Genomic DNA, 24,637 nt, shown 5'->3' with positions numbered 1-24,637 from the left:
AGTCTCTTTCTTGGATATTTGGCATTGTGCAACCAGACTATTCAGAGCCGTCAGAGTAAAAGCAGTAAAACTGCTGACACCAACTTCCTCCCAGGATGAGAGTCACATGGTAAGGTCAAAATACACTTGAGCAAAAAAGAAACGTCCCTGACAGCTTCTACTCTAATGAGGTGAGACCGTTCTTAACTCGTTTCATTTAGCATTGTGGCTATACAAACACTAAATATTATTTGAATTGGTTGTGTTTTTATTATTTAACCTACTGTAATGTGTTTGCTTTGTTTGCAGCATGTAGATTTCGGAGCTAATGAAGGCTGTTTACTTTCTCTACCCAGTTTACTACGTTTCTCATTTGTTTTTAAGTGCCACTGAGAGCTAAGAGTAAATAACCATGAAAGTCTTTGCTCCTGTGTTAGTCTTCCAAAAAATACCCTCAGGGAGAGGCAGAGACAAATCCAGCATTCAATGTTTGGAGTGTTTTGGTAAAAACCTCTATATTGGGACCAAAGAGGGACTCGTCGAGTACATCACTGTAAATAGCGTGAGCGGTGAAGAAAGCCTTTCAGTGCGGGAGGTGGGGAAGAGACAGATGGGCCGGAGCGGAGCAATCGGCCAGCTGACAGCGGTCCCTTTTCTGAACCATCTCTTAGTTCTCTGGGATGGTTCAGTCACGGCGCTTAACATGTTCTCCCTGGAACCAATTCCTGCCCTGAAGAAAATCCAGAACGTGTCACTCTTCTATGTCAGTGAGTCAGCGGTTCAGACTGATTCAGTGGAGCTCATTGCAGCTTCGGCCAAGAGGAAAATAGTGAGCGTTTATAAGGTGTGTGTGGACAGATGGGAGTGCGTGAGACAGGTGGCTCTGCCGCAGGAGCCTGTGGCTCTGGCTGCGCATGGGACGTGTCTGTGTGTGGCCACTTGTGACAGATATTTGCTCCATGATTATCAGAGCCAAACCACCATTGATCTATTCCAACATAACATGGGAAAACAAAATATCATTGCCAACAAATGTGGAAAAGGAGAATTCATTTTAAATGGGCCTGGAAGTTTGGGTAAGAATTTGTATACCCTTATCTCATATGAGTCAAACACAAAAGAATTTAAAAAATATAAACAGAAACATTTATCATTACATTTTTTTCTCTTAGCCTTTTCTCTGCAACTTAGCAATTATAGCAGTATTTAAATTAGTGCCTAATTTATTTATATATTTATTACTTTTTAACTCCCTTTTATTTTCAATGATTTAGGCCTATTTCAAAGGAATTTTAGAATAAATAATTCATACTTAATAAGTGAGAACTCCATTAACTCACTTGAACTATAAAAGAGCAACTTCTGAAAATATGTTTTTAGCATTGACATTTTTTTTTATTGAAACAATTGACACATTGAGAGCTAATTATTGTGCAAATGAATTATTTGCTTTAAAAAGTAATAAATTAAAAGCAGCCTATATGTTATGCAGGCATGTTTGTGATGAAGAATGGTACTTCCCAGCATCCTCCTGTACAGTGGCCTGATGGAGTGGTGGACGCTGCAGTGCATTTCCCATATGTGCTGGCTCTACAAAATCAGACTGTTCATATCTACAGCATTCTGGACCAACAGCTGAAGCAAACTGTCCTTTTACAAAGTGCCAAGTCTCTCGTCTCAACAGAAGGTTCGTTCGTACAATCCAACATCAATCTTTCAAAAATCCTTCATCAGCCAGTTCAGAGGCGCCATAATTGTTCTTTATTGCTCGTATATTAAAAACATTTTTCAAATTCTGCTTGAATCTGGGAAAACAACTAAAAATGCTGTATTAATCATGCCAGGCCAGTAGTTGGCGATGTCACATGCGCATTACCTCACCGTTTTCACAAATCTGCATTTTTATAGTTTACACGATTACGATGTCGTTTAAAAAAAACTTGCACACAGTTTTCAAAAGTTTTCAGGCCCCCAAAACGCTGTTGTCGTGTAAATTAACGGCTAAAACGCATAAAAAGTTTTCAGTTTTTAGTTGATAATGGTGTTGTGAACTAAAATGGAAAAAATTTTCCTTTGCGTTTTTCGGGTACAGAGAGCAATGTTGTCAAAACGATCCCCATTCACACAGATCCGTGAAAACGACTAAAAACGCTGTATTATTCTGTCAGGCCAGTAGTAGGCGATGTCACTTAGTAAAGAAAAAATACGCACCTGTAGAATGAACGCGTAATATGCATGTGCATGATGTCACCGTTTTCATACATTTGCGTTTTTGTAGGTTACACTGAGACGATAAAGGCATCATATTCAAAAACTTGCACTTTGAAACCGGTTTTCAAGAGTTTGTGTTTTCAGGCCCCCAAAACACCGTTGTCGTAAATAAACGACCGAAAACACTTTACATTTTTTCGTTGAAAACGGCCCCTATAATAATATATCTTGTCATACTTTTGATTATACAGTCATTTAATGGCACACTTTAAACTTATTCCTAACTCTTTCTTCTTTGCTTCTCTTTCAATTTATAGAAAGTGTTTTCGTTGTTGCTGACAAAGAGATTCACCGGCTGTCACCAGTTCCGCTGGAGGATCAGATTCAAGAGCTGGTTAAGAGACAGAGAGTTGATGAAGCCCTGACTCTGCTGGACAGGGTTCAAGATCTCTTGCCAAAGGATTCGTATAAGGTAAGACTGATGATAAAGTACTAAACAGAGTGGATTTATGTCTTATCTTCCTTTAATACACAAAGATGTAATCCATAAGCCAGTGTAAATCAAGGAAGTCTACAACACATTCAAGGGCACTAAATAATGACTGACAGACAGACAGACTTTAATATTCTCTTCTTTCCTAGCTGGCCTTTGTTACACATACATACATACTGTCAGCATACACTGCTCTTTGGACCCATTGGTGCAATAATACCTCATTAATTCATCATATGCTAGCACATGGATTATGTTTAACGAGTAGGTATATTTTGCTAAAAAACGGATTTGTATGAGAATAAATGCTTAAAGCATAGAAACCACTCATAATACCTTTAATGGTGCCACGGGGTCAGTGAAAATAAGTAGGTCTGCATGTGACTGAGCTTCTTAGACACACTGAGCAAAGGTAATTCATATGAGCACTTGAACTAGATGCACAGATGTCATTCCATTAGGATTGAAAATCATCTTACAACCGTATTAAGCAAAGATCATAGATGCATTAGTTCACAGACTGAATGTATGAGCTCACATAAAATGTACTACAAGATTTTAGAATTAAATGTGCTCTAAGTTTAATATTTCATATATATACATATTTATTTTAACATATATAGGAGAGAAAGCTGATACCGGTACATGGTTGATGACAAAACAACAGCTCAGCTATTATAGATCTCATATATCTCAATTCTTCATGTCATTCACCACTTTACTTTTAGGATCTACATAAAAATGTAATCTGTACATCCGGAATGATAAAGTTCTACAGAGAGGCTTTTGTGGAGGCAAAGGAGCTTTTTATGTAAGTACCGCTTTAACATTTAATTGCATTTGGGAAACCAATTTGACAGCTTTTGCTTTAAAAATAAATATTTCAAATCATTCACATTTCACATAAATCAACGTGTTGCTGTTTCTTTTTAATTATTTGTGAAATGTACTAGCAATTTCTAAGTGAAAACTGTAAGTACTATAAATCCTAAACCAATTTTTGTTCCCTGTGTAATCTTTTATTTTCCAGTAAAGGTGAACTAGACCCGAGGGAAATCATTAGCCTTTATCCAGCTATGCCTGTTGTGAGTAAAGACTTTACACCTCAGACAACAGCAGTCAGCAATGCCAAGGACCTGTGGACGTTAAGTCGAGACGACTGGCCGACATTTCAGCAATACCTACGCTTTTTGGATGACTTCTTGAGAGAAGTCAGGCCAACAGGACAGGGCCAAATATGTCCTCGGGACATTGACTCTGCGCTCTTTAAGCTGTATTTGGAACAAGCAGAATATGAAAAACTGGACCAGCTTGTGTCGTCGCAGAATGACTGTAACCTCCAAATGTGTGTGCCTGACTTGGAGCAACACAAAAGGTGTGCGCTCATCATTTGAGGCTACTTCAGCATTTACAGGTTATTTTCTAGTGTACTTTTAAGAGCCAAACTAATTTCCTGCCGTTTCAGGTTTTTCACACTTGGATTGCTCTATCAAAGCCAAGGCCAGCACTTCAATGCAATTCAGGTATCTTTGAATCATACTGAAAGATCCAGAGCGATGAGTATAGAGGAACTAAGCTAGTTCTTTTTTTTTTCTTTTTTTTTCAGACCTGGGTTAAAATTGTGGAGGACCAGAACGAATACCCCTTACACATCAGTGTCTTCCAGCATATAGTTAATACTCTTTCAAATCTGAAACATAAACCCATCATCCGGAAGTTTGTAGATTGGGTTCTTCAGAGAGACCAAGTGGCAAGTATATACTGTTTATCAACAGCAGAGGGCAGAGTTATACATATTTCATTTTACTCTTTTGCCTCTGGCATGGCAATATAAAAGAAACAACATTATGTTCCTAGAATTTGAACAAACAAGCTGTAGAACAGCAATTTATCTAAAATAGATTTTTTTTTATTTTTTTTTACAGTGTAAAAGTCTTTACTATCACTTTTGATCAATTGAGTGTGTCCCTAATAAAAGTATTGGTTTCTTAAATAAAAAAAATAAAAAAATAAAAACTTCCTGACCCCATACAGCATTTTGAACAGTATTATTTGATTTATTGCATTGCCAGCAATGTGTTTGAAATGCTTCTAAATCATGCTCTTTATTTTAATATAGGCTGGAATACAGATCTTTACAAAGATGCATGCAAGCAGCCACATTATGTTTGCACCGGAGGAAGTCCTTACTATTCTCACCAACTACGCAGTTGCCATGATTCTATACTTGGAATTTTTAGTCAATGAATTACACAGCAAGGTACTATTCTGCTTGTACCCTGATGAGGATTTATAGGGTCATGAGGAATCAGATTTACATTGAATTACAAAAAGCTTATATATATGAAACAGTGTTATTTTAGTAGCCTATGTGTATATCTAAAATTAGTTTTTTTAGTATTCGTTTTAATTTTAATTACATTTTTAGTAATTTTGTTATGTGCTTTTGTTATTTTTAATAGTTTAAAAAAAATAACTTAAGGAAAATTAGAAATGTTACTAACTAAAATAAGTTTTTCATATAATATTTGTATTTTATTTAAGCTTTATTTCACTTAACAGAAATGTGTATAATAGTTTAAGGTTTAGTTAATGAAAACAACACTGGTTTAAAAATATTGTAACATTCATGACTAAACGCTTCCTCAGTCCAAAAAGAGATTTATTGAAACTAAGTTGCAAAAAAACGTGTTTGAACTTCTGCAATTCCGTGGCATCGCATCAACACATGACCGTCCACGTTTGCACATCAGCACTGGGCGATCAGAAAATTCACCCGGTCATTCACAGTGACGTAATAAGGAGAAAGCAGGATAAATGCTGTTATTTCTAAGTCTCAGGAACGTATTACAGAAAGTTAAGTCTTAAATTAAAGACTAACAAGTTTCAAACAAAAATCACCATGGTTACTAAACAGACACAACTCTAGAATTGAACAATGAAACAACGACAAAGGCCCTTTCACACCAGGGACCATAACTACAACAATAAAAATATAGTTTTTAAACTTGTTCTAAATCTAAAAGAATAACAGAGTCCACATCACAACGAACAATACAAATTCTCAACACAGAGAAACAACATTGCTGGAATCACTTTCACAACTTTAGGGTGCTATTTGGGACAGGGCCCAAGCCTTGCCCAGCCTTACACAAGCTCCATGAGTAGGGTGAAAAATAATTGTGAAAAATTACAATGCAAAAGACATTATAAGTGGACCTCAGTGACAAAAATGTATGTAACAATGAATGACATGACTCCATTAATGTCTCCATTTAAGAAGCACATTTTCTATCCGCAGGAGGGAAAGCATCATGCCATGCTCATCTCATCATACGTCAAATGGATATTGCAGTCAATCGAGGGTGACTACAGTAATGAAACCAGCAGGGAAGAGATGAGACATAAACTACAGATGTTACTCTGGCAATCTTCTTTATATAATGCTGATACTATATATGGTGAGCACAAAAACATGCGGATAAAGACCTTTGATACACTGTCAGGAAAAATGTACAAAAGCGGTCACTGGGGCAGTACCCTTTGGGAGTAAATCAGGTAAAAAGGTGTAGTTTTTGTAAGTGACAGCTCTTGTAACTTTTTTTCCGAGAGTGTACTTTAAATTGTGTTTTCAGTTCCTTATGCAAAGAGTCCATGGATGAAATAAACTGCTATACCCTTTATTGTCACAGAGCAAATAACATCCTCGTCTCTTCATATGGAGAAAGCAATTTTGCTTGGGAAATCTGGTAAACACAAAAAGGCCCTGCAGGTTTTGGTCTATGAAGAAAAAGACCAGCAAGCTGCTGCAAGCTACTGTTGGAGGACCTCTGCTGGACGAGACGGGAAGTTCACACAGGGAATGTTCCTCACCCTGCTTCAAATCTACCTGGAGTCCGCTCATCATGTGATCGCAGCCGTGGACCTGCTGAACCAAAATGCAGCGTCTTTTGATTTAGTCAGCGTGTTGAGGGTGCTGCCGGGCTCCTGGTCTCTCAAACTTGTCCTGCGGTTCCTGTGTGAATCAATGAGAGGAACGGTGCACGACAAAAGAATGAGAGGTCTGGAGATGAGCCTAGCCAAGGTGGAAACTCAAAGACACAAGCATGCCTGGGTGAGACGCACTCTAAGTGAAGCCGTTTAACATGTAAAAATATCTTGAATATTCAATATTAACCCAAACAGCAATGCTAATGTTATTCTTTATGCTCCCAGATGGAAGCAACGCATGAAAAAATCAGAGTTGACAGAGGATGTGTTTGCCATTCATGCCAGGAACGTCTAACAGGGCCCGAGTTCCTGCGCAGGCCGACAGGAGAGCTGACACACATTTCCTGTCATGGTGGTAAAAGCGGTCACTGAACAACAACAGACACACTATTATTCACACCTATTCCCATTTACACTGCATTTGTTCTCCTAGCAGATGCTGCCTTACTAGGTTGCTTACAATAAAGACTGTAATTACTTGGACAGCAAGGCAATTACTAGGACAAATTGCTGAGCATATATGGCGCAAGCTAAGCTAGCCACAAACACCAACAGGAAACCACAACAACTGTACATATAGGCCTACAATGCACTTCTACCACAATATACAGTAGCTGGGAGGATATTGTAAAATTGAATACATACCTGTAGGACTCAATATATAATATTATAATTTCAAATAGTTTTCTATTTCAATATATTTTATAATGTCATTTATTCCTGTGAAGGTAAAGCTGATTTTTAGCATCATTACTCCAGTCTTCAGTGTCACGTGATCCTTCAGAAATCATTCTAATATGCTGATTTCCTGCTCAAGATATTTCTTATTATCCTCAATGATAAAAACAGTTGTGCTGCTTAACTTTTTAGGAAACCATGGAAATTTGATGAATATGAAGTTCAAAAGAACCGCATTTATTTAAAGCTACATTGTGTAGGATTTTCTCCCATCTAGCGGTGAAATTGTATATGACTACCAACTGAATATTATACTTTGTAGCCCCTCTAGCCCCTTTCTAGCATTCGTCACGTTGCCACTGATAGTAAAACCGCGAAAGGCGAAGCTTGAATTTTCCATAGACAGTAAAAGAAAAATTCTCAGGTCCCTCTTTGGCTAATGTATTTTCAAGATGGAGGAGCAACATGGCTGCCGCCATTCGAGCGACTCGCTCATATGAATTATAAATGGCATATTCTGCGCTTACGAGAATATTTTATTAGTTGGTGGAAGTAATTATAGATTAATGAGCACATATAATTTTGAAAGAACAAAGTGTTTTTTGCTAAGAATCAACTTAAAAAATTACACAGTGTAGCTTAAAAAAATAGTTTGTAACATTATAAATGGCTTTACTCTCACTTTTGATCATTTTAATGCATCCTTGCTGAATCAAAGTCTTAATATCAAATTTCAAATAAAATCATTTTGGCATTAATGTTTTTTGTTTGTTTTTTGATGTTGTACTTTCTCTGCAAATAACAGACATACAAGTACAAGCCAAATGCCAGTATAAATAATAATACACTATTCTTTTCAACCATGTTCATTCATGCTTCATATAGATTCATTGAGGCTTTATGTCTTATGACTCGGTTGAAATGAGCTTTGCATACTATAGTCCTCGACATGGGTGCCAGAGAACAAACTATATAATAAACAAGTGGACATGTCTTTTACACCCACTGGACTGGGTTGGCTCAGCTCTGTCTGCTTCTAGCCCAAGCATGGTGTGGAACTGGCAGCCTGACAAACCCAGGCTACACACCACTTCAGGACATGATGGTGCTGTCCAGACAAGCCACCTTATGTGGACAAATTCTTAGACCAGACTGTTTAGTTTGTGGACATGAAAAAATAAATGAGAAAAACACCTCAAATATGTTATACTGTACACGTGAATCATAATATATACCGAACAGACTGTGATATGTCAAAGTGAATCACTGTTGCATGAAGTCAGTCTTCTGCTTCCATTCCTGTTATGAATAAATGTCTTGCTACTCTCTTTCTAGCTGGCTTTAAGTAGAGTTTAAACAAAAATTAAATATAGATTTATGTGACAAACTATCTATTTGTATCTAAATATATAGTGTCTATATAGAGAGTGTTCATAAGCATTATTCATAGGCCAAATTAGCCTAAGGGATGTATTTTGAGAGCACATGTATTTTCTCACAAAACCATGTCTAGGTCACAATATATATAACATTATTTCTCAAATTGACATGACCTTTATGCATTCGCACATTTCACATTTGCCTTGTTTTGTGATTTAAATAGTGATTCTAATGGTGTTCTTTTAATTTGAATCAGCAAAAATTAAAAGGCAATATAACAAATATATACCACTATGATATATAAACATTTCACATTCCAGTGATGAAAATGAGATTTATTGCATGGCAAAGAGAATTGTTGCCAAATGTGCTAAATTGTTACTAAAATGTCACAATGATACAAAAAAAAAAAATCTTAATGGTCCCTAATAGGCATTTTTAACAAAATGAGGTAAAAACTAACCCACAGGATGTTATTTATTTGCTATGTGTGAAGTACAATGCAAACAGTGTGCGCACATGCTTTAGTGTGCAATTGTGCATTAGGGCAAACAAAGTGATTATGCATAAAGTATGTGCATATGTGTGCAACAAAGAGTGTATAATATTCAATATGCACTGTATTTATGTGTTGAACACACTGACTGTGACTCATTCTGCCCCCGTTTGTGTACAGGGCCGGGCCGATGGTCATTTGGGTGGACTGAGTTTACTTTAGGATCCCTCCCTTCTTTGATAGCTGCCTCTTGGGACATTCAATGTTTTGACATTTCATGGCTAAGCAGACTACAAACCCACAAGCTTGCAGTTTTGCAGCAGTTTTAGGTTTGATTTAAACTAGCTTCATTTGACCTTTCAGATGTTATTTATGAATCTCACCAATACTCAAATAATAAAGCAATCTGGTGCAGATACTTGCTTATATGGCCGGTCAGCATGTCCCCTGGAGAGGAGCCCGGGATCTTTAAAGGCTTCTGCACAGATGGCCATTTTACACTTGAGGAAACAGGATGGATGCAAAAATCAACAGTTACAGAACAAATTGTGGTAGAGAACCATGCAGGCAATGGTCCCTCTTTATAAATATCTACACCACAGACAGAGGAAAGGAGGAAAAAACAAAGACATGTTCCTTTCATGCTTCTAAATATAAAAGCAGACATCTAAAATGCTGGTGTTTACTTCAAAACATTCAGTGGATGTTTCGAAATGCATTGGAAACGTACCCTGCATTTCAGAAAAGATTCAGTTTTAGACTTTGTGTTTATTCATGGCTGAATTTAATGGGCATATAAATTAAGTGGTGCCATTTTATGATTTATGACAAAGTGTGTCATGACAGACTATACAGAGAACACATTGGTTAAATGATGGTACTATGTGTATTGTAGATATTGTTCGTAACATTGTAAATATATATAGTAACACTTGTGTCATTAACCTGCACAATAAAAAAATACAAAATAATATATACTAATATAATATGTTCATTATAGAATGTCATTCCAAAAGAATGTGTGTTTAACGTCAATGACATCAATAGGCTATGCTATTTTTTTTTTAAATTCTAGACATGGACACAAGCTAGATCCAAGTTTTGGCAGAGGTAAAAAAAAGAATCCATTTTGAATTTCTAAAAGTCAGTATTTGGCCTCAGAAGACGAGTCAGCTACTTGTTTTTCTTTCCTTTTTGCAGCTCGACAGCTCTTCAACACCATGAACTCTTGTGTTTGTGTTCCTCTGGAAAAATACCAACATATAGGTTTCAAAATGCGTGAGTGTGAGTTAATAATGACAGAATTTTTATGTTGGGTGAACTACCTCTTTAAGACAAACACAGAAATGCTCAGTCAGCTGTTGGTGCCAGCGATGCCAACATGCAATAATCCTGAGACATCTGTTGGGCATCTGAACAAAAGCGCTTCACACTGTGAGCGCATACTGGTAGCATCAGGTAGCTGCTTAAATACAACCATGGGAAGTGGTACTGTATATAAGAGGAAGTGCATCTCGGACACTTTTAGCAAACACGCCTCAAATGATCGCAACCTATTCTTTATAACACATTTTTATGGCCTCAGTGGTTGCTGAGACACAAGGGGAATCTTAATTTGCAACCTTTGGATGGCAATAATGGTGAGGTACCAAAAAAGGCATAAAGATAGAACCATCTCTAATTTGCAGTTTCCTTGAAGAAACTAACGCTATAGGGAGTAAATCCGAGAATAAATAGCTCAAAGGATGATCAAAACATATCTATTTTTCAACCTCTATAAGCAACGCTGTCATTTCCATAGCTTTCTTTACCTTCGGTTTTGGAGCCAGGCCACCAGGGGATAGTCACAGCATAGACCACTGGAGACACCGGCGGAGAGGCGAAGACCACAGGCTCCTACCATGCATCCTGGCTCCCAGACATGGCCTGTAGTGTGGCGTGTAGATTAATCCCACAGCGGGACATATGGGATTTGTTCATTCCCAGCACACTCTGCTTTGTCTAGCCGTCGTGCCCTCACACAATGGACTGAATGCTCATTGTTAGCATGTTTGACGGCCATGCAATTAGTCTAATTAACATGTAACAATGGATGTCAAACTTTAGCTGCCTACCAATTTGTCATCAGAGTGCTATTTAAAGGCTAAAACAAAATGTGATTAGTATGCAGAAGAGCTATGCAAGCTGGCAAGGTGAACTGGCTTTAATCTTGCAGTAAATGGGGCCTTTTGCATGCAGATGTTTTTGAGAAGTAAATATAGATTCATGAACACGCCATACTCCTGTACTCAAATGGAAACCTGTTTATCTTCTACTTACGGGTTATTAACATAATGAGTGGGACTATAAGCACTAATGACTCCATGAGATTGGTCGCTGTCCAAAGAAAACTCTTAGCTCAAATGTATTAATTAAGGGAAAATTAAGATATTGAGTTTAAATATTATATAATAGGTCAGGAAATGTACAGTTCTTGGAATCGTAAAACAATATTGCCATGCTGGCACTAAACCGAGTGTATGCTAAAGGGTGGTTCCCTTGGCTGGCGTTTGAACTTGAGGACCCGAGTGTAATATACGTTTAAAGTAGTTTTCCTAACTCTACTGCATCCCAGCTTCTGGGAAGGAAAGCAATTGCTTTTGCTGACTCATGAAAGTCCACATTGTGGCATTGTTATCCTTGGTTATAGTTGGTGTGTTATGATGCTCCACTACAGTTAAAGGTCATTTTTAACCATTCAGGCTGGTTAAAACCACCATCATTTTACCCATACATATAATTCCATATGATTCTACACTTTATGTCATTGTAATTTTTAAGACAAATTCAGCATGGCTGATGAAAGTGGTGAAGCACAAAGCACTTCTTTGAGAATATACATAATGATCAATAGAATAGGATCTAAGGAATATTTTTTGTAATACAGATCATAATTTCAGATCATAGTATGTTATTTTATAAGTTCATAATATTTGTTGGGTAGTGGTTTAAAAATGAATCCTTTTTGCTTACTTACGATGGTCTTCTATTACAATCCTTATTGTACGAATTACTGCAGTGGTCACTGTTTTGACTTTTAAAACACATTTATTAATGAATGCATCAAAAGGTTAAACATATTTCATGCCTTTAAATGGGGACCTTAGTGAAGTACAAGTTGTAAAAGAAAAAAAAAGTTGTACATAGCCACAAGTAAATGTCCAGTCAGTATTTGGGTGTACAGCCTAATTTGGAATGATCACTTTGTCTGTAAATGCGAAAAAGTGGGACAGTATATACTTTTGCAATTAAGATCCGTACTAGCAAACAAGTGCTTATTCTAAAGAGCAAAATCCGGTGCAAAATATATGTATGATAGTTAAGACAATACATTAGCCTACTATTATGATTATGATAATCAACACGACTTAAAAAAAAAAGCGGAGGATCTTTCCTAATTTTAGAAAAGATCCGCCCTCTCCAATTTTTTTAAAAATGCACATGCGCAACACTCTATTTGCTCCCGAGAGGGAACGCTTACATTAACTTTTACTAGCAGTGATTTTAAATGGATTTCTCCAAATAGCATGACAAACTTTACCTGTCTCTTCGCGACTGCGGCATCAGTGGGAAGCCCAACCTGTGCTTTTAGCGCACGCCAGCGTGTGAAATATTCTCCCAAAATCACTCTGGTCTTGTTTCTATATTCTGCAGCCTTTCTCTTCTTATCATACACTTCGTATACATTTTTTCTCTTTTGACCCTCAGCCATTTTCAAAGGAATGGCTGAAACCGTAACTCATCACACATAATACACCAGAAAGCGAAAACTACATAGGGACGAGCACGTACGATGGCCTTACGTAAACATATCACCAGAATGATTGACACTTAGGTGGACCAATAGTATAGGCTACCCACCCGGAAAAAGAAAATCCTCCGCTATACCTTTAAGTACTCTTTGTGAGCAAAAAGGAGATAAACAATGAAGAGAATCAATCGTAAAGGTCCCGTTTTTCCTGTGTTTTTGAAGCTTTGATTGTGTTTACAGTGTGCAATATAATGTGTTCATGTTTTGCGTGTAAAAAAACACCGTATTTTTCACAAAATGTACTTATCTGTATACCGCTGTTTTCACTGTCCTAAAAACAGGCTGATGACTTCCTTGTTCTATGAAGTACCTCCTTCAGAAATACGTAACGAGTTCTGATTGTGCCAGCGGTTCCTGTGTTGTGATTCGACAGCAGCTTAGCGCACGTTGCCCGGAAAGGTAACGCCTCTTACCATAACGTGGAGATGCATGCGGTCAGTGTTATTATAAGGTGATTTGACTCCAGGATGAAAATAACAGCGTCTCGACGACATGGCGACAAACACTCTACAAACGCAACTCTTCCTCTTCTCTGTAGGAGCGCAACAAGACCACGGCCCCTTTTTTTGTGTATTCCTGTGTGCGGAGGTTAGTCAAAAAACTGTTCTAGTGACGTCATTAAAGCAGGAAGTAGAGGGATGTAGTCCAAACCGGCCGTTCGCTGTAGGCTTTGAAAGGGGACTTCTGTTAAATAAAATATCTCGCTCGGCATTGAACTTTGAGCTTTATAATTTTACAGGTATTATTTATGCTCTAACAGCAACATTACACACTAGCTAAAGTTTATAAAATGGGATCACGAAGAACAGGACCTTTAACATGTTCTTCTGACCTACAAAATTTACTCTAAAACACTTTTACAGCAACTCTGCGGATCCATCCGAACTATAACGCTGTTGATTAAAGGCTGAACATTCCTTGACATGCACTTAAGAACCTACAAACAGCATCAGCCATGCAGTAATTAGAAATTCAGAAACATCAGCTTCCACAAATGAACACACCCAAACAAAACGCAGCATGGTGGGATAGGAACTACGCACAAGCAATTCCCATTGGCACATGCTGAGAAATTATGAGGGCCCCAAACACAGTACCACACAGTAGTGTTCACGCATGTCATCAATTTTCATAAAGTTCATGAACACACATCTGTGTTGAACCCTGGCACAGTGAAAAGTTTTACAACACCCTAGATTTTAATCGGAATTTAAAAAATGAGCATTTATTTTATGATTTGAATACGAGTGAATATCAGTTTTACCTAGATTAATGGAAATCCTTGATTATTCTTGTGTGTGTGTGTGTGTGTGTGTGTGTGTGTGTGTGTGTGTGTGTGTGTGTGTGTGTGTGTGTGTGTGTGTGTGTGTGTGTGTGTGTGTGTGTAGTTGCATCATATTCATATTGAACATTGTCCAAAAGGTGAAACTTTCATAATAATTTTCATCCCTATGTCCTATACATCTAGCTCATTTTAATAATGCACAGTGGGCGAGTGTTTTAATTGAACTGCGCTATGGAGAGTGTGTTGGCTGAGAAAAGATGTGACCTTATAAAAAGTAAGGAGCACCTCTATATAAATGTCAGAGACACAATCATGATTTATTAGTAGCATAAAAACTGTGCTCTTCTTTATTCAAGCCTATGATTGTTGGATTATGTCTTTTTATTTGCAAGTATGCAAAGGTTTCAACCTAAGTAACCTGTCACAGTTTAGAAATTTCAGAAATAGTTATCGTGTATACTCACAATAACGAGCACTTGGCGTGAAGTTGAGTGTCACGCTTATCTCACATTCAGATAGATGGAGATTGAGTAGGCGCTGCTTTAAAAAGCACACGGCTCATAATGTCAGGCTCTGGCGCATTTCTGTCCTTTAATTTGGAAAGGGCGTTTCAGAAATGTCACGGAACTTAGAAAAGATAATGGAGGGTAAATGTATAGATTACAGTGGATTTCCAAGGTCCAACGATATAATTTGGCTAATTTCAATGGAACAAACCCACAGCCGGAAGCCTTGTAAATGTAGTTTAACACTGATAAAAATCTTCAACTGACCTTACTTTTTTTTTGTTAATTGTTCGAAAAAACCAAAAGGCACTTAACAATTGGTCTTTAAAGAGTGCATTTATTTTCTGCCAAATAATTTCTGAATTCCACCAAAAGCATCATATTTATATAATATACAACATTATTCATAGGTAGGCTAGTCAATGCAATGCTGCCATGTTTAGAAACCAAGCAAAGGAGTTTATTTCCAAGCAAAATTGCCTCTTAAGTGGTGATGAAGGATAAAGAAAACCTGTCCAGATGAAAATGTTTGGATCTTGGCCACCTGCTCTGGTTTGTGGATGAATGAGCGGATATTTTAATGGAGTAACATATCTTTAAGGAAAAGCAAATCAAACCGAGTAAGAAAATCTTCTGAAGGTAATTTGTCTGCAATTGTCAGTTCTAAGTTGGAACATCTGTAGAAGAGGAAATTTGAAGTTTTATTTCTACCACTAATAGCTGAATTTCGACCAAACACAACTTACCAAAGGCTCTAAACCCACGTTACTGGCAAGTTTAGCCCTGTGGTTTCAGCTGTTCTATTTGTACACCATAAAACCACAAACTGCCCTCACTGAATTTATTCATATATCACTACAAATAGCTTAGGTGTCCCCTTAAACCAACGTAAACACCTTAAAAGTGACTCTTTTAAAAATGCATCACTCCTTATACTGCATTTTAAAGCTACCAAAAACAAACTACCTTAAATGTATTTAATTCTCAAAAATGTCTGAAAAATGTAAGGAAAAGGAATTTGGCTCGTTCTGGAACACTAAACTTCATGTTGTCCACTTCTGTTTTGAGGCCAGAATGTTGCTATTGAGGAAAACCCTCAGAAGAGATCATTATGTGGGGCAGAGGAGACCATCTTACATGTGGTTCTTAAAAGTCAACAGGTCATCAGTTGTGGTTTCTAAAGAGCAACTTTGGCACATGCTGAAATTACAGAGATCACTGCAGCTCTCACAGTCAAATACTCTTGAGGTTGTCTTATAGTTTTGTGCCAAGCTCCTATATTAGCCCAGACTTTCCGCTGAGGACCTGTCTACTCATCCGGACTCCAACTGTTTATGACTGGCATCATTTATAAATGCATTAGTCCACAAATAATTGTTTTATTGTTGTTGTCCCACAATGTAGGTCTTCCTTCAGTACGGTTAATTAAATGGCATCTAACTGTTTATTAAAAGAGGAAATGCAAGTTGTAACACTTACACATTATTAATTTTATTATTTACAAAAATAAAAATTCTGTCAGTAATTGCTCACCCTCATGTTGTTCCAACCCCGTAAGACTTTCGTTCATCTTCGGAACACAAATTAAGTTTTTGATTAAATCTGAGAGCTGTCTTACTCCTCCATTGGCTTCTATTGTAATTGAAACTTTCCAGCCCAGAAAGTTGGTAAAAACATTGTTAAAATAGTCCAAGTAACTACAGTGGCTCAACCTTAAGTTTATCAAGCGACGTGAATTCACCTGTGACTGTGAGGGAGTGAGTTCACCTAGTGTACTGGGTTGTAGGTCAGAACCTAAGCTCACTATTGGCCGACGTTGGTCATGTGTGTGATGCGTGTAATGCTGGCGTGTAATGTGTGTGTAATAGTTACAGTACTACTAACGATCGACCTCAGCTTGGAAACAGCTGACCAACCTCCGCAGCAAGAAAGTTACGTTTTTGTTTTGTTTTTTCTTGCAAAACATACAGAGATGACATGTTTATAATATACAACTTGTATACAACATACAAAAGGAACGTTAACTTATTAGAGAGAGAGTCTTGGGGAGTTAACTTGGAGAGTCATTCTCCACGATGATTGGCCGAGAAGACGTAACGTGAGATGAGATGGAAGACATGCACGTTCACGTTCTCCTCACAATGACGGTAGATGTAGAATCCACAGCTATCAATGATTATCCAATAATTTTACTGACACATTCTGGGGACAATATAGATTTATACTACATCTTGTGAAAAGGGGCATAATACGTCACCTTTAAAGTGTCACAAAATTCTGAAATCATTGTAAAATATGGGATTTTTTTCATTAGGCTATTGATCGAGGTCAAAATGATTGAACAAATACAATAATTATCCTACTTCTGGCTCTAGAGAGGCAGTCATATGCAAATAGGTCTGATCTACATGTCTGATCAACACACTGATCTACATGTGCGTGTTGTGAATCAGTGGCTGCATCCGAAATCGCATACTCCAGTTATTATTTTAAAGTAGGCTTACTATGCTAACACTGAAAAGTATGTTCGATTGGCTGTATCAGTAGTATAATAAACATAAATTCTCCTTCCTTTTCATAAATATCACAATCATTTGAATTTAGGTTTTACCTTTGCCGTTTAAATAAACCATAGGCTCACATATTTCGACAGGGAATCTTACTTTATAATTACCTGTTTTTATTATGAATTTCTTAAATAACCTAAATTTAACATAAGGGCAGATCCCTTGAGTGCAGCTGATGACACTTTGAAGAGATGCTCGAGTGGTCAAGAAGATTACATTATACAAATCGTCCCCTTGCATCCCAAAAGGGGTGGAGCTGAGACACAAGGAAAGGGAACGAGGATGCACAAATAAAAGAATGAGAAACACCCAAAGTGTCCATCGTACATGCACACTTCCGAATCTTGCCAGAAGTAGTAGATCATTTGGGTACTTTGCCTATTCTTTTATGAGTACAGTGAATATGTACATACTTGTCACATACTATATATATTTATCGCCTACACAAATTTGGGCACTGGTAAGACCCCTGGCTCACTACATGATGGGCCTGTCCCAATACCCACACTTGCATCTCTGCAAGTGTTTTAACAAGTTTACTCAATGGGAAACACTTACGTGATTGCGTGACTTGTGGTGCTTCTAACGTTTTACAAAATACATAAATCTCTGCAGTCACTGCACCAATAAAATGTGCAATACTTTACGTTTTACTACCAAATTATATGTAACATCTAATTAATTTAACTTACTCTGGAAAGTTTTCATGTCATGAAATTCGGGGAGGGGCACATACGTTTGTGATGAATGATGGGATACGCTTAGCCTCAAATAACACGGAAGCAGTGTTAGATATGTAATAAATTGATTGCATTGATGCTGTAGTGTGGAATAAATTGATTAATTGATGCTGTAGTGTGGATTAGTGTGCGTTAAGCGTACTGCGCTTTAGCATTTTTAAGACCTTCAGTCTTGCGCACTTACCCGTCGCTTGTAGCCGTTCATACGCTCTCAAGTGGCCAAGACCGCAAGTTTCCTTAATTGTTACATATCCCTTAAAAATTTTAGCTGTAAATTAATTACAAATGGTATTCACCACCTGTCTATGTATGTTTTATGTTTTTTATGTTTGTTTTTAAAAAAAACCTATCACATGCCATGATGTGTATTATGTTGGCTTGCACGATATGTTTCACGCTTCAGAATTTGAACATAGTGAGCATCGGTTCTCCCTGGTTTACACTATGCATTGTGGGACTTTTTTAGGCCTTGTCCACACTAATACGCTGAAAACGCATCTTTTTCTCTCCGTTTTCGCCTTCCATCCACACTGAGATGGCGTTTTTATTAATGAAAATGAAGCTTTTTGAAAACGCTCTCCAAAGTGGATAGATTTGAAAACTGCATTTTCACGTTGTAGTGTGGACTGTCAAAACGGAGGTATTTAAAAACGATGACGTAAGTTTAGTCATGTGACGCAATATACCAATAGATATTCATATTTATACCGGTAATGTGACTGTTCTGTGCTATTCACTTTTACACTGTTGCAAAAATATGTTACTTTGCACACTCGTGCGTTTTCCAAAAGTTTCTCATCCACACTGAAACATCGGAAAATGCTAGTGTGGACGGAGAGCGTTTTTAAACGAAAACGCCGTTTTCAAATGTATCCGGATTAATGTAGAGCGAACTTTTCAGTGCACTGGAAGAATTTTGCAATTGAGTCGGCCCTTAAAATGGCTAACACCCTGATCAGTGCCCTGACTACTGAACTTTGGAGCTGATTGAGACACACCAATAGTAATGTTTATTCAAACTCCATCTTCTGGTGAAATCTCTCTGGTGACGTATGTCGGACTTCTGCAGTAATTTATTCGGCCATTTCAAAATCCAATCAGGAACAATGCATGAATAAAACCAAGCAAGGCTCCATCCAACATTTATTTTTTAGTAGTCCGTTACACTGTAAACCGTACGAAGAAAAGATCTGTTGCAACTTTAATATAGATTGTATTAATTCACATTAATAATTAAGATTACAGCTGATTATAACTGTAAAGTATAGCACAGCTTCTGTACTTTTTTTTTTTTTTTTGCTTTCACTATTGCATTGCATTGCTTCCCTAAACTCTTCCCTGTTCTTTAGGTCTTTTAGATGTTTGTCGTGTTTTATTCTAAAACCGCTTAAATTGTTTCTTGCAGACAGAAAACCTGCAATTATCTTTGGAAGACACTCTTGGATCAGTTATTATCTTTAAATACAGGACTTAACCACCAAAATTGATGTTCTGAAAAACCCATTAGGTAGCTTTATTTAACCGATTCCTTTAATGGATTCTGATTCCCTGAAGCGAGGGGTATATTTTTCCTCCCATTCTGTCATAAAAGAGTGAAAGGCGAGACATGTCTGAAAGGTAGAGGATCAGACATACCAACTCCAAAGAAAGAGTCTCTTTGTTGCTGATGCTTTTAGAAGACCCACCTATAGGTGGAGATGAAAAGCAAGTGAAGCCAATGCGTTTAACTCAGAGCTGAGCACTTGACACCGACAACACACCTTTCTCTTTCACGTTTTTGTACCTGTGATCTTTATACTGCCACTTGGGACGAAAAACAATGATGTATCAGCAGGGCCGGATTAACCATTAGGGCAACTGGGCAATTGCCCAGGGGCCCAGGACATCTAAGGGGCCCTGGGCACCGTCAAATATTATGTCAAATATTATGATTAAAATGTCTCCACGATCTGCTTTTGAAGAAATATCGTAGGATCGTGCATTCTATCAGTTTGCAGTTCTGGCGCCTCCGTCTCAACATACTGTACAGCGCGACGTATATTCACATGAAATGCAGAGGAACGGGACACTTTATAAAAATTAATTATTTGCATGTGCTTTAAAGCCTTGCCGGTTAAACATGTCATTCGCTGCTGATGTGCTATTCTAACGGGCGCTTTTCTGAGCGCAATAACGTTACACCCGCCGGCGCGCACATGGCACTAAAAGCTTGTCTAACAGCGTCTGTACTGGACTAAGTTATCTTTCGAGTCTTATTGCTCTAATACTGTCAAATACACACAAGGTTTACATAAACAAAGTTGGTTATGTCTAAAGTGAAATAACAGTAGAAAAAAATAAGAAAAAAATCTGCTTGTCAAATGCGTGTATATTAGACTCGTTGCGTTCAGATCTTAAAGTGACAGTAGCCCTAATAGTAAACATGCATCCGCTTGTCCTTAAAGGGATAGTTACCCAAAAATAAAAATTATGTTTTGTGCTGAACACAAAATAAGATATTTTGAGGAGTGTGGCTAACCGGGCGGTTGCTGGTCCCCATTGACCATAGTAGGAAAAAAAACTATTATGGAAGTCACTGGGGTACATCAACTGTTTGGTTACCCACATTCTTCCAAATAACTTTTATTTTCAACAGAAGAGGGAGACTTATTTGGGTTTGAAACGGCTTGAGAGAGTAGGCTAAATGATGACAGATAAAAATTTCCCTGTTAATAAAACAACAAAATACAAAGAGCAAATCCCTCACTCTTGACTGAGAATAGTAGCTTTAATAAGAATCAATGTACAATTTATACAGTGTGAAGTCTATGTTGTGTTTTATTTTCATATAATTTAATGACTTTCTTCAATGCTGTTAAATACACATACTTTAGCTGAAAAAATAAAGCACTGTTTATTTCATTTGTATATTAAGTTAGGGGGGGGGGGGGGGGGCCTCTGAACTCTTAATCCGGCCCTGTGTATCAGCATTCGTTTGACGTTTCATGCTTGATGAAGAACGTCCCAGAGACCAGTTTCAGAGTGTCTATTTCCGAGACCCTATAATTTCACCGACAATCTACTTGAGTAGTTCCCATCCACCCTTCCATTCATAAAACTCAAAGTAGCTTTTAGTGGTACAGTCAGTTTATTGAAATCTTAAATTTGTGTCCCAGTCTAGATGGGGTATCTTTAGCTCTTACTCAAAGGCAGATCCCTGTTGCATGAACCAATAATTATTATATAGCATGTTTTTCTTCTGGGTGAGGAAGTGCTCTGGTCACTGGGAGTATCTTCAAATAACAGATCAGTAAAGCTAATGAAGGTTGGAGGTTCAAACATTGTGGCCCTCAGAAAAACACTTGACCCCAGGTTGATCCGAGGCAAAGGCAATTGTCCTACGCGTACCGTACTGTATAGGTTGTGATTTGTATATGGTCCTGGCAGTGTATTTGTCTTTTATATGACAAAATGTACTATAGTTTAATAAAATATTTGCAATTTCTTTGTTGCTGGCTATTTGATTTCCATCAGAATAGACAGCTACATTTGAATGGCAAAAAATCTATAGTATAATGAATTTCATCACATTATAGATGATTTGCTATTCAGAAGTGCATTCAATGAATTTCATTACACATCTACTTTTAATACTTTTGCATTAAATCATAGATGTTTTGCCATTTAAAAATAGCTGGTATGAAATCCATTACACCATACTGTAGATATTTTGCCATTCAAAAGTAGCAGTGTATTTTGGGTTTTAAAAAAGTACCAATATAGAATCATTAAATGGTTAGTTCACCCCAAAATGTTAATTTTTCAAATTTACATTACATTTACAAATCAAAAAACCTGTCAGAATTTAGTTCATCTTCGTAACATTAACAAAGATCTTTCTGACCCTCTGTTGACAGCTACGCAACTGACACTTTGATGCTTCAAAACGTTTATAAAGAGATCATAAAACTAATCCATATGAATTGAGCGGTTTAGTCCAAAAGTTTCTGAAGAGACACGATCGTTTTATATGATGAACATTTAACACGTTGTATCACTCTAGTGTAAGGTTCTAAATGAACTGATCAGGTTGAATGGGCACAGTAGCATTACAATATACTTAACGTCTAAGTTCGTAAGGAGGATTTGAGACAGCAATTTCACTACAACTTGTGAAATAAAAAGAAAATGTACTGTATTTGTAAATCAATAGAACAAAAAAAAAATTAAAAATACAATCAGGCCTGTTTGGTATGACAAATAAAATAAATGGTTCCCCAAACACAGTTCAGAAAGTCTTTTCCTTGTGTTGTTACTTGTCTTTGTTTTATAAAGTTTGATCCTTCCAGGAAAGAAATACATTGCCGACCCGGCGCCATTTCTGTGGGCAGAACATTAGAAGGAGAAGCTGAAACGAGTTAATTTCGTGATAAAAAGTGAAAATGGTCATCTCCTGCTGGGTCAATGGATGTTCAAATCGTGCCGGAGGTTCAGTTAAATTTGGATTTTACAGTATACCGATGCAATTTGCAGTTTGAATGATGTCTGTATGACGAGGTATTAAAAACATACAAAACCAACATTGTTTCCACTGTTCGATCGCGCCCGCGCCTCTCTCTCACTCACACACAAACACACGCATTCCAGATTATGCAATCTCAGATTATGTCCCTAAAGAACCCGCATAAAGTAGTTCCGCATTATATTAATTAATTTGCACGCGAGTTTTATTTATTTTTATACCGTGTATATTCATGCACCGAACCGTGACGCCCGTATTCGTTCAATACGAATACATGTACTGTTCCACCTCTATTCTTCAGTGTACCAATAAGTACATGCATATTACAGAAAGCACCGATGACTGTTTTAAGGGGGACATAGGAATTAAGTTGTGCAGGCTATGGCTTTTTAATAGACAGATAGTCTAGCATCATGCTACATGCCTTCGCTATGATGACTACTTTTCCATTGATTGCACTTGAGCAAACGTCACTAACCCAACCCTCGGCAAACTGATTGTACACCTCCAGTGCTTTCCAGGCTCGGAATTGCTCACATGTGTAAAAACTCCTAGCCAATACCAGATAATGGTACACATGATAATACTTAGGGCTGTAATACTGTATCTGAGGCAAAGCTGCATAATCAGTGCTTCCTTCGTTAGCGCATACGGATCCACACCATTTATGACTGAAATTTTCACATTGTACCTCTCTCTGTCTTGTGTTAATAGAGTCTCTTTATAATCTCTGTCACTTTGTCACTTCATGATTTTCGTAACATTATAAACAGAAAGAAATATTCGAAATTTGCTTGTAAAACTTTGTAAACACAGCAGCTTATGCCATCAAAGATGGCGTCTCCAGGGAGGTCACGTGACATTATTTGGCCTGTGGGAACTATGTATAGAAGGATCACCTTCCATCTAACCATTTAATCATTTCCCTAATGAAGTAGAAAAAAATAGAAGCAGAAGTAGTCACGTGACAGAAGAAAGATTTACTACCTGGATAGTTTTAAACTCAGTTTCACTCAAGGTATCCGAAGAGTGGTGTGTTGTATTCTCTTATCTGTTTGATGACAGCTTAAGGACACTGAGCTCGCTCCAGAGAAAGGTGCGTTGTGACATCAACTAGGCACTCGTTGGCTCGCCGTTCACTCGTCCACGATCAACTCAAGGAGTGCACATCAACAGGAAACAAGAAGAAGAAGAAAAAAACCTGCATAATGTTGAGAACTTGTCACTCATTCACATTTACTTCATCTGAATTGACAACAGATAAAATCACATGAAATTTTAGATCTTTCGCTTTTCTTTCTTCAACTGCAACTCATTAACTTGTTTTACAAATAAAATCCTGGGAGAATACTTAATCAACACTAAACAGAGCAATATCTGACAGTATGACTCAACAATTAAACGTCATACACATTCAGCAAATCACATACTTGATTATTTTACAACAATATATATCTCCAGAGTTAATTAACTATATCAAACCATCATCAAATGGCTGTTTTTACACGAACCAATGCACATAATGTGACGCAGTTGATTTTAACATCACATTGGATTCAACTCCGATTGGTTTAATGACAAAACTATCCTTTAACTCTTTGTCACAACATGCATATTCAATATTTACTCATCATCAGTTAGTTATCAATCATATTTCTTACCATAAATCATTAATTGAACATATGACGACTGATTACAGAGCAACAAAGAATTACAAAACACACTCACCGGAGTTCCTCGAAATAAAAGTAACGTTATGTATGAAAGGATATTTCTTCCCTCGGATTTCACTGGAAAAGAACTTAAAACGTTTTTTTCTTCACACTCTATTACTTATTTTCTTTTAAAATATTTATGAATTGTCTAATTCTTTCTCCCCCCTCTCTCTCTCTCTCTCTCTCTCTCTCGCTCTCGCGTTTGTAATTACTTTTTTTCAATTATTTCACTTGTCACGGAGAAAC

At 37.3% G+C, this 24,637-nt stretch overlaps 1 protein-coding gene and 1 long non-coding RNA gene across 3 annotated transcripts in view; one reads left to right on the top strand and one right to left on the bottom strand.

Moving 5' to 3' along the window:
- The window catches only part of LOC307008864, a 27,141-nt gene extending 2,504 nt beyond the window's left edge, over positions 1–24,637 (bottom strand). Inside the window, exons 1-3 of one of the 2 annotated variants that reach the window (XR_013799915.1) lie at positions 24,405–24,637; positions 23,664–23,877; positions 5,328–6,698 (exon numbers count right to left, since the gene is read on the bottom strand). This is a non-coding gene — a long non-coding RNA (uncharacterized lncRNA). Of the gene's footprint in view, positions 1–5,327; positions 6,699–23,663; positions 23,878–24,404 lie in introns of those variants that run through there. The other variant, XR_013799916.1, reaches the window with a different exon arrangement.
- Positions 100–8,107, top strand: LOC307008862 (transforming growth factor-beta receptor-associated protein 1). The gene is made up of 12 exons (XM_079632138.1): positions 100–170; positions 289–1,055; positions 1,472–1,666; positions 2,508–2,662; positions 3,412–3,494; positions 3,714–4,058; positions 4,149–4,206; positions 4,290–4,433; positions 4,803–4,943; positions 5,985–6,144; positions 6,376–6,797; positions 6,899–8,107. Exons 2-12 carry the CDS (start codon positions 392–394, stop codon positions 7,043–7,045), a joined length of 2,514 nt encoding a protein of 837 aa, XP_079488264.1. The 5' UTR covers positions 100–170; positions 289–391; the 3' UTR covers positions 7,046–8,107.

Source organism: Phoxinus phoxinus (assembly GCF_949152265.1).
Source record: "Phoxinus phoxinus genome assembly, chromosome: 13".
NCBI classification, from domain to species: domain Eukaryota; kingdom Metazoa; phylum Chordata; class Actinopteri; order Cypriniformes; family Leuciscidae; genus Phoxinus; species Phoxinus phoxinus.
The sequence above is the reverse complement of the archived record's forward strand: the minus strand, read 5'-3'. Positions and strand labels throughout refer to the sequence as shown.

Coding starts and splice junctions, on each gene's coding strand:
- LOC307008862 (XM_079632138.1), top strand. CDS start 392: ATGAAAGTCTTTGCTCCTGTGTTAGTCTTCCAAAAAATACCCTCAGGG. Junction 1,056..1,471: donor AAATGGGCCTGGAAGTTTGG/GTAAGAATTTGT, acceptor TATGTTATGCAG/GCATGTTTGTGATGAAGAAT. Junction 6,145..6,375: donor TAATGCTGATACTATATATG/GTGAGCACAAAA, acceptor TTATTGTCACAG/AGCAAATAACATCCTCGTCT.